General features: G+C 54.4%; 2 protein-coding genes across 2 annotated transcripts in view; one reads left to right on the top strand and one right to left on the bottom strand.

Annotated features, from left to right (window-relative positions):
* The window catches only part of CDHR2 (cadherin related family member 2), a 37,132-nt gene extending 27,720 nt beyond the window's left edge, over positions 1 to 9,412 (top strand). The window contains exons 19-32 of the mRNA XM_060008332.2: positions 61 to 666; positions 1,501 to 1,572; positions 2,000 to 2,049; positions 3,418 to 3,569; positions 3,719 to 3,827; positions 3,919 to 4,007; positions 4,639 to 4,707; positions 4,819 to 4,896; positions 4,991 to 5,051; positions 5,141 to 5,265; positions 5,801 to 5,914; positions 5,996 to 6,076; positions 6,543 to 6,600; positions 9,272 to 9,412. Coding sequence (XP_059864315.1) covers positions 61 to 666; positions 1,501 to 1,572; positions 2,000 to 2,049; positions 3,418 to 3,569; positions 3,719 to 3,827; positions 3,919 to 4,007; positions 4,639 to 4,707; positions 4,819 to 4,896; positions 4,991 to 5,051; positions 5,141 to 5,265; positions 5,801 to 5,914; positions 5,996 to 6,076; positions 6,543 to 6,600; positions 9,272 to 9,412 — 1,805 coding nt within the window. The remainder of the gene's footprint in view (positions 1 to 60; positions 667 to 1,500; positions 1,573 to 1,999; positions 2,050 to 3,417; positions 3,570 to 3,718; positions 3,828 to 3,918; positions 4,008 to 4,638; positions 4,708 to 4,818; positions 4,897 to 4,990; positions 5,052 to 5,140; positions 5,266 to 5,800; positions 5,915 to 5,995; positions 6,077 to 6,542; positions 6,601 to 9,271) is intronic.
* A 1,041-nt stretch (positions 9,413 to 10,453) lies between these two features.
* GPRIN1 (G protein regulated inducer of neurite outgrowth 1) lies at positions 10,454 to 13,460 on the bottom strand. The gene is given in 2 exon segments (XM_060008333.1): positions 10,454 to 13,259; positions 13,262 to 13,460. Coding segments are annotated over 2 exon segments (2,805 nt in total). The 5' UTR covers positions 13,338 to 13,460; the 3' UTR covers positions 10,454 to 10,530.
* Positions 13,461 to 18,087: the final 4,627 nt, after the last annotated feature.

Below are 18,087 nucleotides of genomic sequence, written 5' to 3'. Positions count from 1 at the left end.
AGAGAGGATGCCCCCGTGGCCAGGTCAGGGGTCCCTCCACACTCTGCCCCTCATTCACAGGAGTGCTGGTGGGCGTGGTGGAGGCCTGGGATGCAGACCAGACAGAAGCCAACAACCGCATCAGCTTCAGCCTATCAGGGGGTGGTGCCAACAACTTCTTGATCCGAGGCTTGGTGCTGGGGTCTGGGCTGGCAGAGGGCCACCTCTGGCTGCCCTTGGACGTGAGCCTGGACTATGAGACACAGGACTTCTTCAATCTGACAGTGAGTGCTGAGAGCCCAGACCCCCAGGGACGTGACGCCACAGCAAAAGTCCTCGTGAATGTGGAGGACGTGAATGACGTGCCACCCACCCTGGACCCAACCTCGCTCCGGGGCATCCGTGTGGCTGAGAATGGCTCGCAGCATGGTATGGTGGCTGAGGTGGTGGCTCAGGACAGGGACACCATGTCCCAGGTGGAGGTACAGCTTGTGAACGTCATCTGTACCAAGGCCGGGGTCGACGTGGGCAGTCTGTGCCATGGCTGGTTCTCTGTGCTGGCCAACGGCTCTGTGTTCGTCCATCAGAGTGAGGTCATCGACTATGAGACCTGTGACCTGGTCACGCTGGTTGTGCGGGCCTATGACCTCACAACGGACCCCCGCTTCCAGGCCTACAGTGACAATGGTGAGGCAGCCTGGCCTGCAGGGCTCAGCAGGCTGTAACATAGGGGCTGTGGGAAAGAACTGGCGCCTGCAAGGTCTGGATTCAAATTGTGGCTCCAGCCCTTACCAGCTCCTTACCAGTTCCACTGGGAAGGTCATGACACCTCCCCAAGCTTTAGTAGCCCCATCTATCAAGTGGAGCTGGGTAGTAGGTTGGCTGTGAAGATTAAATGAGAATATATATGTAAAGCATTTCATGCAGTGTTTGGCACATAGTAAACACTTAATTAATGCTATTATGTTGTGAGGCAGCGTAAAAGAAAGAGCATACTTCAGAGCCAGATGTGCACTCAGATCCCACCTCTGACACCAAGTAGCAATAACAATCATATTAACAGCTAGCGTATATTGAATCCTTACGACAGCCAAGATCTATGCTAGGTACCTTGCAAGCATTTCTTCATTTTATTCCCACACAATCCATGTGGTAGGTGGTCCCTATCCAATTTTATAGATGAGGAAACTGAGGCAGTTCAATAATCTAGATCACACAGCTAGTAAGTGTCAGAATAATGTTATGGTCGGGTGGGACATACCTGGGTTGGGCTCAGTCTTGGCCCACTGCTCTTGCTGTGTGACTTTGGACAAGTTGCTTCTCCTCTCTGAGGTCTGGGGAGGATGCTCCCTCCTACGAAGGCCAGAGGAGACTGAGTCAGCATCCTGAGTCAGGAGCAGGGGAGGGGACTGAGCATGGGTGATGCATGGGAGGGAGGCTGCTAGGAGCAAGACTGAGGATGAGACTTTCTGGGTCAGGTCTTTGCTTAGACACCAAGACCAGCCAACATTTCCCCCCTAGGAAGCCTCCCCATCACCATCGAGGATGTGAATGACAATGCACCCTACTTTCTGCCTGAGAATAAGACTTTTGGTAAGCAGCAAGGTCCTCCCTCCCCACCCACACTGTACTCTGCCAGGACTACTTTTGGGCAACTCCCACAGATGCTCCTCAGACCCCAGGTGTGCACTTAGAAAGGGAAGAAGGCCTCCAACCCTGCCTCTCCCTCAGGGTTTCAACAGGAGGGGAGACCTGAGTTTTCACCCCAGCTCTGTCCCAACTCACATCTGACCCTGGGCCAGGCCCTCCTTCTCTGGGCCTCAGTTTCCCCATCTGCACAATGAGAGGTGGAGGACCTGCTAACTAACGGCTTAGGGGTAGTTGTAATGGGGGGTCTCTGGTGGTAGAGAGGTTAACGGCAGGTTTGGTGGGGTGAGCCCTGAGCTGGGCTTACGGTCGGCACTTGGCCAATTGGGCACTGGTCCTGACCCCACTGACCTCTTCCTGTCCACACCTGTAGTGATCATCCCAGAACTTGTGATACCCAACCAGCAGGTGGCTTCTGTCCAGGTAAGTCCTTGGCTCCAAATGTTGTCATTCACATTAGCTCCAGGAGACACAGGGCCTAGGCCTTTAGGTCCTTCAGCTGCCCCCAGAATGTTTTAACGCTAGAAAGAAAATCTATTGGCTCCGACATATGAAAAGAAAACCTCAGAATGGAAATGAACACCTGCTTAATTGATATGATTAAACTCCATTAACTGTTAAATGTAGTATTCATAAAAATTTCATGACCGTAAAAATCACTTGCAGTGGTTTTCTCACTACACCAGAATTCTGGAGTATTACAGAGAAACCATAGTAACGGTAAATTAAACAAGTTCCTCGTATTAAATAATTTTCAGAGCAAAGTTGTAAAAATACTTTCCATTTTTATGGCATTTATGTGTTTATTAGAGGGTGGCAGCTATGCCATGCAGGGGGGGCGGGTAGTGTGGCCTCCCACACAGCCCTGGGGCCTGGGCCTGGCTGGGCCTCTTACTGAGCTGGGGAGCTGCCATACCTTTCGGGAACTCACTTTCCCTCCTGGACAAGGAGCTGTCAGTTCTTTGCAGTAACTCCTTAGGGTTAAGAGATGGGTTATACGTGGGCGTCACGCCCTGTGCTGAGGAAAGGGCACAGGTGTGGAGATGGATGGGCCTGGCCCTCCCCACTTAGAGCTGTGTGTGCCTGTGGGCAGGACAGGGTCTCTCTCAGAACCCCAGCGTTCTCCCATAAAAGGGGGATAGTGATTCTCCCTCTCTAGGTTCTTTCTAGGCTTAAACATTCAGTTTTCCAGTCTTCAGCCAATTGCATTCTAATGTCATGAGTCTGGCCATGGCTTTGAACAATTTTCTTTAAATTGACTCCTTTTTGAAACATAAACACCAGCTTTGGCCTCATCCTGAAAAGTGACGTCAGTGGACTCACAGCTCTGTGTGTTGGTTATATTCTTCTCTAAAAGGCACTAGAATGAATAAAATTGCTTGTGCCCTTTCCCCCCATCATTTTGTGGTCCACTAGGGGAATTCGTACTCATGTTAGCAAGTACTGAAACGAGGGATCTAAGGGAAGGTGACTGGCACACAGTAGGTGCCCAGGAAATCTGAGTGTCCCTGAGCTTGTGTGTGTGTGTGTGGCAGTGGTGGGGGCGGGGGAGAGCAGGGTGGGATTTCCACACGGGAGGGACTTTGGGCAATGACCTGTTGAGCTGGGGCGCCAGAAGCAGGGACTTGTTCAAACACTGTTTGTTTAAAGCATTTGGTCAGTGGCCTGGGGAAGGCTGATAGAGGTCATGGGGACCAGCCTCCCAGGCCACCCTAGCCTCAGACTCCTGCTGGGGATGGAGGGTTGCCTGGCCTGGCCTGGTCCGCAGTTGTTGTTCGCCCTTGCTCCTAGGCCAGAGACAATGACTCAGGGAACAATGGGGCCATCCTGTTCTCCATCCTCCAAGTGGATTTCATCTCTAAGGATGGGGCCGTGATCCCTTTCCAGGGCTTCTTCCATGTCTCCACTTCCTTGGAGGCCAGCGTGTTCATTGGCAACATTGAGTAACTGTGGGCAGCCCCTGGATGGGGTGGGGGGAGCCAAGCAGGACCTCAAGGCAGTGAGTTCCTCATCCTGGGAGGTGTACCAGGAGGTTCCAAGGAGACTTCAGCTTGGGTTTCAGGACTGAGCTCTGCTCTCCTACCTTCCATAGGCTGGTGACCAACCTTGATTCCACTCTCCAAGGAACTTACCAAGTGACGGTCAAGGCCCAGGACAGGCCATCTGAGGGTCCTGCCCAGGAAGCCAAAATCACCCTAAATGTGAGTGTCGGGTTCTGCCTTCAGTTCCTAGTGCCCTCTGCCAACCCCTGGGTCCCTTGTGCCTCATCTTCCCCCTACCCTCTTTCTGTAGCTCTTCACTGTGGACCAGAGTTACCGTGTGAGGCTGCAGTTCTCCATGAGCAAGGAGGAGGTGGGCGCCAACACGGAAGAGATTAAGGCGTAGGTCTGAGGAGCTGGGAGGGGCCTGTAGGGAAAAACACGGTCTGGGAGCCTCGTCCCTGACAGAAACCTGGATGGCATATCTCTTAACCCTGTCCCTGACCCACACTTGACCTTGTCCTTGTCTTTTTTTAAAATTAATTTTTATTGGAGTATGGTTGCTTTACAATGTTGTGTTAGCCTCCACTGCACAACAAAATGAATCAGCCATACACATACAGATATCCCCTCCCTTTTGGACTTCCCTCTCATTTAGGTTACCACAGTACATTAGGTAGTGTCCTTGTCTTTGACCCTGTACCTGTACCTGTACCTGTACTTGCACTTCCTTTCTGCCTGTCCCCAGAAGCCTATGGTTGCCTGGGCAAAGACAGGCCTAAATAGGGCTGCCATGTACAGTTGCAAAGGCTGTGCATTGCACAAGGGCACTCTGCTTGCTAAACTGGAAACCCAGTCCCAGAGGAAGGGGCATCCTTGTCTAATTTGCACAGAAGTGCAACTTGCTTAGCCAATGGAGCTATCCAGAGGTGGTGCCCCTCACACAATCCCTAATTCCACTGGCACAGCCCTGGCCACAGGCCTGGGCTAAGGCCCCTACCCCAGCCCTCTGTGACACCTGCCCCCTTTGCAGGGCTCTTGTCCAGGCAACCAGGACTACTGTCTACATTGTGAACATTCAGGACGTAGAATCCATGGCTCGGTGAGTGCCCACACGACCGGTGGTTGGGGCGAAGAAGAGAGGACCAGCAGTAGGAGGGGCCTGCCTGTCTGGTGGTTCTGCGCTGCTGGCTTCACCTCTGCCCCATTCCAGGGCCCGAGCCCGTTCCTACCTCGATGCCTACTTTGTCTTCTCAAATGGGTCAGCCTTGACCCTTGATCAGCTGAGTGTGTGAGTGGGGCTGCCCTTGGGGTGGGAAGGAGGGTGAGCAGGAAGCCTGGGGGATGCCAACGTCCCTCGGGCCTGAGCGGGGCTCTGTGGCCAGGATGATTCGGAATGACCAGGACTCCCTGACCAAGCTGCTGCAGCTGGGGCTGGTGGTGCTGGTGAGTGCCGGCAGGGTGGAGGTAACAGCGGGGGTGAGGAGGGGGGTGTTGACCCTACATCCTCCCCCATCACAATCCTTCTTCTCCAGGGCTCCCAGGGGAGCCAGGAGTCAGAGTTGCCGGACACGCTCCATAACGCCATCATAGGATTGGGAGTGGCTTTGCTGCTGGTCATTGTGATCATGACCACGGTCCTCGTGTGTACCCAGAAGAGGTGCTGCTCCCATCACCCCCTGTGTCTTCAACCTCGCCTCTCCCACCACCCAAGATATCTGAGGGGTAGAAAGACCTGGGGTTTAGGTGTCAGGTACATCTGTATTCAATCCCAGGTGACCCGTTATGACCTCTTGGGTACGTTAAACTCCCCTCCCCAAGCCTCAGTTTCCTCATTTGCAGAATGGGCATGACACTAGATTCCTCAAAGCATTCAAGGGAACCATGTGCATCTCATACCGAGCAAGCTGTCTGGCACATACTATATGTTTAATAAATGCTGCTTCTTTTTACCTTTCCAATACATATGAAGCCAGTAGCCACATCTGGGTTTGATTCTAGGCTTTGCCACTGGTCAGCTGCGTGTTCTTCAGCAAATCATTTCCCTTCTCTGGTTCTTCCTTGTACCCTTTGTAAAATGGAGCTAACACTCCCACCTGTCAGGGTTGTTGTGAAGTCACACTCTCAGGGCCTGCACTGGGCACACAGTGGGTGTGCAGGGAAAATAGTGATGCCCCCCCGCCATGTTCCCCCAGCTACCACCGGAAACTTCGGGCTATGAAGGCTTCCAAGGAGGCCCGGAAGACAGCGGCGGGGGTGATGCCCCCAGTATCTGCCATCCCCGGGACTAATGTGTACAACACTGAGCGGTAAGTGGGGGTCGAAGGATGGGTAAGAGGCCCCATGGGGTGGTTGAGGCCCATGGTCGCTTGACTGGGCCTTCTTTCCAGTGCCAATCCCGTGCTGAACCTCCCCACCAAGGACCTGGGCTTCGAGTCCCAGTCTTCCTCCAGTGACTTGGACCACGTCAGGTGAGCAGTGCTGGTTGTAGCTGGTTGTAGTCATGGTGGTGGTAATGGTGATGGTGACAGTGATGGTGGTGATGGTGATGATGGTGATGGTGATGGTGCTGATGGTGATGGTGGTAGTGGTGATGGTGATGGTGGTGGTGATGGTGGTGGTGGTGATGATGGTGGTGATGGCAGTGGTGGTAATGGTGATGGTGGTGGTGGTGGTGGTAGTGGTGACAGTGATGGTGGTGGTAATGGTGATGGTGGTGATGGTGGTAGTGGTGACAGTGATGGTGGTGGTAATGGTGGTGGTGGTGATGATGGTGGTGATGGCAATGGTGGTAATGGTGGTGGTGATGGTAGTGGTGGTGAGGTGGCAGTCGAGGTAGTGATGGTGATGGTGGTGGTGATGGCAGGGGTAGCTGTTGGTCAGAGACAGGGAGGGCTGGGCCTGCCAACTCTCTGAGCTCCATTATCTCCCTTTCAGCCTCAACTCCCTGGATGACAACTCTGTGGATCTGGAAAATAGCAGGCAGGAAATCAAGGCAAGATGGGGGATGAGCTGGTGCCTGGGGCTTCTGACTTGGGGCTCTTCTCTGAAGGGGTGGGTTTCAGGACAGAGCTCGAGGGACCTCCTGCTGCCATGGGTGTGTCTGCATCTGGCCCTGGGAAACCCCACAGCTTTGGAATGGGGCCCGATCCTTGCTCCTCTACTCATTAACTGTGACCCTGGGTGGGTGAATTCTTCCCTCTGGTTCTCAGTTTTCTCATCTATAAATGGGGATCAGAACACCAAATATGCAGGACTCCTGTGAGGATGAAATAAGAGTGGGTATGAAAACGATCTGGCATAAAACGAGTGGTCAGGAATCTGGTTCCCTCCCTTTATATCCTTTATATAAAAGCTGGTGGGGCGGGGGGAGGAGATCCAGAGATGAACATAATCTAGCCAGGGAGCAAAGGTAGGCTCAGATGAACAACAATACCATCATTTATTCAATAGGTTAGTTGGTTCAGTTAGACCAAGCATTTGTGCAGCCTGGGCTGCTGACTGAAATCACGTGGGGAGCTCTTTAGACCTGAGGATGCCAGGTCACAGCTCAGAGATTCTGATCAGATAGCTGGGGTGGGCCTGGGCAGGAAGGTGCTGCTAAAGCTTCTGGGGTTCTAATGTGCAGGCAGGAGTGAGAACCACGAAAGTAGGAGAGTAGATCAGAGGGCTGAATGGGGGATGGGACGCCAGAACCAGAAGGAACTACCCTCTCCTTCCCACTCTGAAAACCACCACTGGAGTAGAAGCTCTAAGACCCACTGAGCTTTTATAGTCTGCGGTTCTGTGTGTGTGTGTGTGTGTGTGTGTGTGTGTGTGCGCGCGCGCACACGCGCGCATGCGTGCGTAGGGGTGGATATCCACCCACCATTCACCTTATCCACCCTACTTTGGGTCCTGCCCTCAGCCGGGCCCTGCCCTTCCAGGGGGTCCCTTGCTGTTCCTCATGAGTCAGGACTTATTTTCCCTTGAGGACCCCTTACTTGGAAAGATTTGGTCAACCAAAGCCTCTCGTGGGTGTTAAAATATCAGAATGCTGCCCAGGGACCTGGCTGTAACATGGAGGCCTCCAAATGGACCCCCAAGGATGGGGGTCATCAATGGTGGTCCAGGCTGCCAGGCAGTGCAGGAGGCCTCTGGGTGGATGGCTCATCTCTGGTTCAAGACGGTTTGGGGCAAAAACTCCAATAAACATATCTGGGGGGAACTGAGGCAGAAGGGAACAGTCTTGTGGGCTGGAGCTTGTGACCCAGCAGGTAGGCCCTGGTGGAGGCCAAAGCTGACCCCCAGAGGGGAGTGGGGTCAGAAACCCCAGCAGTGGGGCTGGACCTGTGGGCTGAGGAGGTTCAGGGAGCTCTGAGAGTCTGGAAAGGGAGAGGGGGCCAGGCCGCTAAGAGTCTTCAAAGCCAAGAAAGAGCCAATCCTGCAAGGGCAGGGGGTTGTTCAGTTTCTGAGAAGCTGCCCGAGGCTCCACCCCAACTCCTGCAGTGGAAGGTGGGCCTTGGGGTCTCTGGGTGAGGAACGCAGGTGGGGCTTCCTTCCACAGATCCCTTGGTGCCCTGACTCACCTAAGACTTCCGTAAATGTTTGTGTGGAAGGTCTGTGAGATCTGAGGGCCCATCCAATCCAAACTTTTCAAGCAACCAAGGCCAGGGAGGGGTGCTGAGCTGCCCAAGGTCAGAAAGCTTGCAAGGCCAGGGCAGCCCAGAACCCAGGTATCCTGTCTCCCGGGCCAGGCTGCACTTCCTGGGCTGTACTGCGCCAACTGCTCCCACTGGGGATCTGTGTAGAGGGCTCTGGGAAGCTCAGGCACAACGTTTAGTCCCTCCTGGGGCCCCTCATGTGTTCCACTGTTTACCAGGGACTGGAACAGTCCCAGTCTGGAAAAAGCCCTTAGTGTGCCCTGGGGAGGGTGGAGGTGGTGGAGGCTCTGTCCCCGTGGGTGTCTACGTGGTGGAGTAGCTGAGTCTTGGGGCCTGGCTGGTCCACAGGAGGGATTCTTGTGAGGGTGTGACACATCACATGGGGAGGGGTAAGAGGAAAGGCAGGAGACGAGAGAGTGTGTGCCATGATGGCCTGCAGGCGGGATCCTGGGTGTGACATGTCCCTCTGGGGTGGCAGAAGGACCTGCCAAACTCAACCAGGAGCAGCGCTGAGCCATGGACAGGCTTTAGAGCCAGCAAGACCAGCGGTCCAAACACCGCTCTGTCCCTTCCTGGCCAGAGAGCGCTCCGAGCCTCAATTTCCACATCTGTAAAGTGGAGGACATGATCCCTCCCTTGGGGGTCCTGTGGGTACCTCAGGTGATGGATGGTTGTGCCCAGCACGGTGCCTGCCGTGAGGTACAGGTGACAGGAACTGTGCTGGACTGACTCCTTGGCACAGGACACAGGGCCTGGCATCGTTCAGGACTGGGCAGAACACCCAAATGCCACCATGTCCATGGGTGGGCAAAGGCCAGAGTAGACCCCCTAGGCCCTCCCCTTCACCTGAGCCCATCTGTACCGCCAGTATCCATGGCCCCTTCTGGGACAGAGTCAGGAAACTGAGGCCCCAGCCAAGAAGCCATCTGGTCGTGGGCTTGGAGGGCCACCCACTCTCCTAAGGACTGGGGAGATCACCCCATCTTGGCCCTGGCCTCACACCTCCCCTCCCTCTTCCCACAGAATGAGCCCCTGCACAGTCTGATGGAGCCGGATCCAGAGCCCCTGAACAGAGTGCTGTCAGGAATGAAGGTGGGCACACGTGGACAGCAGAAGGAGGAGCTGGCCTTCACCAACACTGGCCTGAATACCACAGATGTGTGATGGGGGCCCTGCCACAGGACCCTGGCCACAGAGCCCCACATGGGCCCCCACTCTTCTGGGTCACCTTGGAAGAGCCTTGTTACCCCCAAATTATACCTACCCCTCCCTGAACATAATAAGATATCATGTTGCTCCACCCCCGTCTGCTTGTAGCCAATCACAGCTGACAAGAGTTGGGGGAGTATTTTATTACCAATGTATATATTGTGACAGTTTGTAGCCAAAAACCGCGGCTGGAGGGGTGGGACACAGGAACTGAGTTGTCACAAGGGACTTGTGGGGCTCACAGCACTGGGGGACCGAGGGCTGGAGAGGGTGGTCTTTCAGGGACTACTGTGGTTGTAGAATGAGCTCTCCATCCTGCCCCCAATACCCAAGACCAGTTGTCACCCAGGCTGTCTGTGAGCCTCTGACTCTGATCCCCGGACCTGTCTGAGCCCTCTCCCCTTTCTGTGACTCAGCTGCGCCCCCAGGGCACTCCTGCAGCTGCCTTTGGCCTATCTACGAATTGTGGACCAGTGTCCAGTGAGGGTGGGGATAGGGTTGCGGATTGGGCCAGGTGAGGGGGAGACAGGAACTGGGGACAACTACCAGCATGCAAGAGATGCCCAGGCCATGGGGCCAGCCCGCTGCATGGACATGCACTCGCATACACCCGGGGCCTTGCACATCGGGGGGTCTCACATGTCAATCCTCGCACACTTGGGGTTTTTGTACACAGTCTCTCCCGTTCTGGGGACCTGGCCGCCGCTGGAGACCACAGTGCACCAGTCTGGACATCTCAGGAGCCTGCCTCAGCTCTCAGGGCTGGGAGCGTGGGTGCTGAGCGGGTCCCCAGAGGTTGCCCAGTGTGACCGGGAGGGGGTGGAACTGAGGGCTGTGAGGGGACAGTGGGGTGTCAGGGCTGGGTTCGTGGGCTCATGACCACGAGGGAGCCGGGTAGAGGGCGTTCATTTGTGTGTTTAGGAGGGGAGGGGGCTGGAAAGACAAGATAAGACCCTAGAGGCTGCCCGCCCCTCGGAGGCCTGTCACGCGTCGAGGGGATCCCTTCTAGGGGTCTGGGGTCAAGAAGGGAGCCTGAGAAGGTTGGAAACCCGGGCGTACAAAAGGGGAGCAGATCACTCGGCCGTGGGTCCGGCCCGTGAGCAGCACCGCGGCCGGCGCACACTCTGCAGCAGCGCGCGGAAGAGGCCGGGTGGGCGCTTCGCTGCGCCCTCTGGGGGCGCGGTGCGCACGGAGCCCGCACGGCCCGGGCCCTGACGCGCAGCGGGCGGCGGCGCGGGCGCCCCTTGGCGGCCGTGCTCCTCGATCTGTCGCTCCAGATGCTTCTGGATGGCCATGCCCAGTACCTCCACCTCCATGGCGGCGCCGTACACCTCCCACGTCATGCCCTTTTCGTCCCAGCTCACGTCGCGCACCGGCTCAGCGGCCTCTGGGGGCGCCACGGCGGCTGCCAGTGCGGAACCCGGCCGCACCCGCACTTCGGGGAAGGCGGGCGGCGCGGCGGCCTGCGGCGTCATGGGCTCCGTGGCCACGGAGCGCGTCTCAGCGGCGCCCAGTGACACCTGTAGGCCCGCGTCCCGGCGAGAGGGCGGCCTGGGCGCGGGGCTGGGTGCGCGCGGCGCCGCCTGGAAGCTGAAGGCCGAGCCGCCCCCGCCGTCCTGCGGAGACATGGGGCTCACGGCCACCGACACACAGGCCTGCGAGCCCGCCTGCGTGCCCGCGTCCTCGCGTGGCGGCGTGGCGCTCGCCTCCCACGACGGCGCCTTGGTGAAGTTGTCGCGAGTTCGCGGCCCCGGCGACGGCGCTACGGCCTCCAGGCCCGGGTTTCTCTCGGCCCTAGTGGCCGCCGGGTCCTTCTGGCCAAGGCTGCAGGCCTCGGAGCTGGGCAGTGGCGCTGGCTCCACGCGACCCCCGCTATCCGCGGGGTAAGAAGCGGAGCCGCAGGGTTTGTCATCTGCCTGCCTGGAGGAGGAGGCCTCCGCCTTCTCCAGGGTCAGGTGGGCCTGCTTCCCCGAGGATGGGGGTTCCCCTTTTCCCTGAGGCGCAGAGTCAGTCTTCCCCAGGGCTACAGGCTCCAACTTCCCAGAGACAATAGAGGATCCAGGATCCCCCTTCTCCGAGGTCAGCGGCTTCTCCTGCAAAGATTTAGCCTCTGCTTTTCCTGATGAGGCAGTGCCCTCCTGCCCAGGGGGCCTTGTTTCTGCTTTGCCCTCAGACTTGGGTTCTGCTTTCCCTGAAGCCCCGGGATCCACCTTCGTGGAGTTCATAGGATTGCCCTTCTCTAGAGGCAGAGGATCCACCTTTCCCTCTGGGACAGCTTCTGCTTTTCCCGAGGATGCCTGGACTGTTTTTCCTAGGGTCGTGGGGGCCACCTTTCCTGCAGACTCGGAGTTCATGTCTCCAGGGGGAACAGTTTCTGCCTTTCCCTTGCACACAGGGTCCACTTTACCCAAGGTCGGGGGATCAGCCTTCCCTGAGGCCATGAGACCCACCTTTCCAGGGGCCACAGGACCTGACGTTTCTGAAGACAGTGGATCTGCTTTTCCTCCAGTCACTGTCTCAGTTTTTACAGAGGATGGGGGACCCGCTGGGCCTGAGGACACAGGGTCTATCTTTCCTGATGATTCAGGATTCACTTTTCCAGAAGATGATGTTTTTGTATTTCCCACAGAAATGGGATCCCCCTTTCTGGAGGACACTGGGTCCTCCTTTCTTGAGGATGCAGTTTCTGTCTTTCCCACAGACATCAGTTCTGCCTGTCCAGGAGAAAAGGGCTCTGGCTTTCCTGAGGACACAGGATCCACTTTTCCCAAAGAAACTGGACCCGTCTTGCCTGAAGACACAGGGTCCATGTTTTTCAAAGATGTAGGATCCATCTTTCCTGAAAACATGGTATCCACCTGTCCAGTAGACATGGTTTTTGTCATTCTCATAGACATGGATTCTTGCTTTCCTGAGGAGGCAGGATCCATCTTTCCCAGGAACTGAGGGTCCTCTTTTGTAGAGGACACGGTTTCTGCATTAACCATAGATGCAGGCTCTGTCATCCCTAAGTGAGTAGGATCCACCCTTCCAGATGACCCCAGAGCCACTGTTCCAGGGGATACAGGCTTGATTTTGCCTGATGACCCTGGAGTCAGCATACCCAAGGACCCGGGATCTGTCTTTCCTACAGATGCAGAATCCGTGTTTTCCAAGGACACGGGATCCACCTTTTCAGATAGCTCAGGATCTCTCTTTCCCAAGGATACAAGATCTGTCTTTCCTGCAGATGCAGGACCCACCTCTTCTGAGGACACTTGAAGGTCTTTTCCTGAATACCTGGGCTCCTCCTTTTTTGGGAATGCAGGATCCACTTTGCCCAAGGATACAGGATACTCCTTCCTTGCAGACATTGTATCCACCTTGCTGGAGCACTCAGGATCTACCTTTCCCAATGATCCAGGATCCTCCTTTTCTGGGGTCACAGGATGCATCCTTCCAGAAGCCACAGGCTCCGTCTTTCCTGTAAACATGGGATCTGCCTTCCTCAAGGACCCGGCATCTTCTTTTCCTATGGAAATGGAATCTGCCTGCTTTGAAGACTTGGAATCCATCTTCTGTAATAACATAGGATTTCTGTTTTCTGAGGGTGAAGGGTCAGTTTTCACTGAGGACACAGGCTCTGGCTTCCCAGAGAAGGTGGTTTCTGGTGTCCCTGAGATCAAGGCTCCATGTGTCCCTAATGTCTCCTTGGCGGCTGCCTCTTGGGGAGGGATGCAGGTCAGGGAGGGGAAGGCCAAACTCCTGCCAGGGCCCTCAGAGCACGATGCCCTTTCCCCAGCCCCAGTGGGGTTGCTGTGTCCATGCCTGGGCTTTGGGCAGGGGTGTGCCTTGGGGGCGCAGGGCTGGCCTTTTGCTGGGAGGGGCAGCAGTCCCTCATGGCCGGGCTCCCAGCCCCCAGGCTCCCATCCTGTGGGCAGCAGAGGGCTGTGGGCTGGGGTCCTGGGGGGCTGGAGTCCTTTCGAAGCAGCTGGAGCCAGGCTGGGTCTTCAGCGCTGCCCAACTGCCCTCATGACCATGCTTGGGCCCCAGGTTTCTGTCTGGTTCTGAAACACAGAGAGAGCAGACTCAGACTCAGAGGGGATCCAGTGGGGAGGAGCCTCCATCTGGCCCTCCTCCTTCTCACTCTCTTTCTAGCAGGTGGGGCTTCTCACCACATTCTCTGCCTTTGTCTGGTCCCCTCCTGCCCATAGGGTCTGGGCTAAAAACATGAACCCAACTATGTCATTCCCCTGCTTCACTGCTCCCAGTGGCCCTCTGGATAAAGGTAAGGCTTCCTAAAATGGCATTCAAGGCCCTTCACAACTTGGCCACAGTCTAACTTTTCCACTCCATCTACCATCACCCCTCCCTTATCAGCCCACCCCATGCAACATGCTACCTAGAAGTTATACTTTTCTCCTTTAGGCCATGGGTCACAAATTCTGATGCCATAGGAGCCAGGTAGGTAATTTAATTGAGGGAAACAGACTGGGTACAGAACAGTAGGGAGTGGTGGGGACTAAGGCAAAGTGGAGAGCACATGCCCTGTCTAAAGGGGGAGCCATACTCCATCAGCCAAGTACTGCCCTGGAGAAATGCATCTTAGTAGTATCAGTCAGAAGTGGGAAATATAGAAGTTTACTGTAAAATGTCCCAATTAATTCAAGATTAAAAAAAAAAAACCAGTATGTGGCCCAAACAAAATATGTCTGCAGATCACCAGTTTATGTCTGTGTAGGCCCTGGGGAGATGGGAATGGTTTACAGTCAAGGAAAGGACACAGTCTGAAATGTGTGTTTTCAAAGGTTGCTCAGGGATGGTGTGGAGGCTGGAGGGGAGGGGCTGCCCAATCATTTATTCAATCTCTCATTCATCTAATTCTTCATTCGTTTACCCAGCCCCTTCTCTGCAACAGTCTAGATGAGAGATGGTACAGCGAAGGTTGTGGGAATGAAGAGTTGGCAGGATTGAGAGGTCTGAGGGAAACTAACAGGAACCAGCTGGCGGTAAGAGGTGATGGTGGGGGTGGCCTGCAGGATGCTGGCTAGGGTGGCGGGTGCTGGACGACAGATCCGGGAAAAGGGGGAGTTGCATTTTGGACAAGCTGAGTGTGTGGTGCCTGGGGGATATCAGGGAGAGGGTCTGGCAGGCAGCTGGATCTGCATGCAACTCTGTTTTATTATACACTCAGCGGCCAAAGCAAGCAGAGTTCCCAATTCCCCCCAGACCCATTCCTCCTGCCATCTTCTCCAAAGCCATATTGCTGGTGCTCAGGCCAATATCCCTTGACTTTTTCTCACACCCGGCATCCCATCATCAGCAAAACATAATGGATCTACCTTCAAAATATATCGAGAATTTGGCCACTACCCTGAGCCAAACCTGCACTTTCTCCCACCTGGATTATCCTTGCTTTTTCCTTCACCCCATATAGTTTTTTCTCAACACAGGAATCAGAGGGATCTTAGTAAAACTCAAGGTAGATCATGTCCCTCCTTTGCCCAGAACCATGCAATGTCTCGCCATCTCATACAATGTAGAAGTAAACTCCTTACCATAGCCCACAAGTTCCTGCATTTTCTGGCCCCGTCACCGCTCTTGGCCTTGTCTCCTACTGCTCTCCTGTGATTACCCTGCTTCAGTCACCCTGGCTGCCCCGCTGATCCTTGAACCCACTGCCTTGGGGCCTTTGCACTCGCTGTCTCCTCTGCCTGAAATGTTTTCCTTCCCAACATCTGCATCTCCCTGAAGCTTTCCCTGACCCAACCTGTGTAAAATAGCCTCCTTCACAACACTGGCTGACGCTTTCCATCCTCCTTGCCCCGATCAGTTTTTCTTCATGGTACCTGTCTCCAGCCACCATATTGCATATGTTTGTTTATTGCTCGTGATTTGTCTCTACCATCAGAATGTCGTCTCCAGAAGTGTGGGGACTTTGCTGTGTTTACTGATGTGGTCTCAGGGTTGAGAACAATGACTGGCACATAGTAAGCAAGTGGCTCCCAATAAATATTCGTTAAATGAATGACTGAATGACCTGTCTATGATGTTAGTCCAACCATGCCACTCCTTGGCTCAAAACCCTCCTTGCTTTTTCAGGGGAAGTAAATTGGTTGTAATGTTTTTGGAAGGACATTTATCAATTCATATCAGTTTACAATGCATACAGCATTTGGGCCAGCAAGCCCACCTCTGGGGTGGTCTTGAAGACAGACAAATGGTGCATTGAGAACATGGCTGGTGATGAGAAGAAAACCAGGAAGTGGGTTTGTAAAATGTGGGACAAGCACAGAGGACCTCCCCTCCCCCACAGCTGTTAGAATGTGTGGAGTGATGAGGAAAGATGCCCAAGATAAATTAAGTGAAAAAAAGCCAGAGGATAGCATGGCTAGTGGGATCCCATGCGGGTAGGCAAGGACAAGGACAAATACACATCTGTAGGTTTATTTATAAAGAGAAAATTTCTGGAAGGAAACCCATGAAACTTTTAGCAGTGATTGCCTTTGAAGCGAGACCAGGGATCTGGAGGTGGAAGGGATTTTTTTTGAATGCCCCTTTGCGACACTTGAATTTTGGTTGTGTGCACATATTTTTTTAAAAACAGGAAAAAAAAAAAACTTTTAATGACTCCCTGTTACTTATAGGGTCAAGTTCCAACTCTTCAATGTGCTTCTAAGCCCCTGTGTATTTACTCACCTGCTGGGCTTTATCTTTCATTATGCACTCCATCCCCCAAAGCATGTGTACACACACACACACACACACACACACACACACAGACACACACACACACACACACACACACGAAACCTCTTTGGGTTCAACCATGGGTTCACATTCTTTCCAATCTTGGCCTCTACACACCTTCCCGCTTGGCTTTTATTAAACCTTCAGTCCTCAGTTTAAATGCCTCCTCCTCCAGTGAGCCTTCTTTGCCTACCAGCTTCCTCAGGGTCCCTGTGGCCTCTTGTTCTGCCCCTAACCAGACTCTTGTCATTCTGCTTGTAGCCCTTTACACCTCTGGGTCCCCGCCTAGCTCTCAGGTCCCTGGATGGGGACTCAGCTGGTATTGTTCACGACTGGGTCCCCCAAGCTTTGGGCATATGAGACTTGGGGGGATAAGGGTTATCACCAAAATGGGGGCATGGGGGGAGGGGCAGTTTGCAGAGGATGGTGCGGGACTGGGTTATGGGAAGTTGAACTGGGGTACCTGGGGGACTTATAGGGGAGATAGCCAGGAGGCTGCTGGGAGACAGGTTTGAAACACAGGAGAGGTCTGCTGCAATTCTTCGGATCTGGTTTTCATCAGCATAAAAATGGCAGGTGTATGGGGAGCTTGGGCTGGAACTGGAAGGAGTCACTAAGGGCTATAGGAGGTGTGCTCTGAGTCTTCACCACCCTTCCTTTCACCCCTGGTAGCTCAGCCCTGGGGTCCTCTCACACCAGCCCCTCCAACAGGCTCCCTACCCCTGGGTGAGGCATGGGTAGTAAGTTGGGACAGCTCCCTGATTTACCAGCTCTGTGACCTCAGGCCAGTCCCATCTCCTCACTGGGGACCCTAACAAACCTACCCCCTGCTCCCACAGGGCTGCAGGGAGAATTAAAGATGAGGGGTGTGCACGTCTCTGCTACTTTAGGTCTGGGCTGTGTACATGCAAGGCCTGTTTTTATCTACTCAGCCTGTCAGAGCCCAGCTGTGGTCCCAGGAGGGGGCAGGGGAGGGAGGGCCAGCAGCACAGGCACAAACTGGCAAAACCTCACCCTTAGACATGCTTAACTCAGAGTGCTTAAAAAATTTTTTTAAGGAATTTAGTCATCAACATTTAAAAATTAGAAGGTTTCATGTAAAAATCAGATTTCTAGCTTCTCTTGGAAAACTAAAACTTGGCAATCTGAGCATGCTTCCTGCATGGCAGCAGTCAGCTGGAGCCAAGCAGTGGCTACTTCCTTAGTTGGGGGTACACTCTCCAATTAGCCACCATCTCTACCCCTCCCAGTGGTGTCCTGGACACTGAGGTTGACTGCCCGCTGCCACTGATCACTGATTTGCACCATCATTCTTCTTATAGCAGCCCTTCATGCATGCTGCCCACCTGGCCGGTAGTCACCTGAGTTTTGACCCTTGACCTAGATGCCAAGAAAGGTGGGAGGTGACCTCAAGCCCTTACTATGCTTATTATGTGCAGATCCCATACACTTTCCAGGCAGATGTTGTGTTCTTATTTTCCAGAGAAGGAAACTGAGGTTCCAAGAGGCAGGCATGGCCCAGCTGGTAACATACCCCTTCCAAAAGTCCTCCTGGAAGAGGCCGGCTTCTTAGTTCTCAGCTCACAATTCTCTGATACGGGATAAGGTCCCGGATTGGGACAGAGAGCCTGGCCAGGGAGTTAGAAAGATGTGGGGTCAAGCCCCAGCTTAGTCATTGACTTCCTACATGACTTTGGGTGAGTTTTTCCACACCCTGAACCTCCATTTCCCAATCTGTGAAATGGGGGAGAGGATGTAGCTATATTTAGTAGAGCTGGCTGAGCCCTGGGTTTAAGATCTGCCAAGATACCATTCCCAGAGGCTCTGCTGCTCACAGTTCTGCTAGACTTTTCCTCGTTCTCAAAGAAGCCTCGGTATCAGCCAGCCTCTTCTCCAAAAGG

This window comes from Delphinus delphis, chromosome 3 (assembly GCF_949987515.2).
Source record: "Delphinus delphis chromosome 3, mDelDel1.2, whole genome shotgun sequence".
NCBI lineage: Eukaryota > Metazoa > Chordata > Mammalia > Artiodactyla > Delphinidae > Delphinus > Delphinus delphis.
Note: the sequence above shows the minus strand (reverse complement) of the source record. Positions and strands in the feature narration are given on the sequence as shown.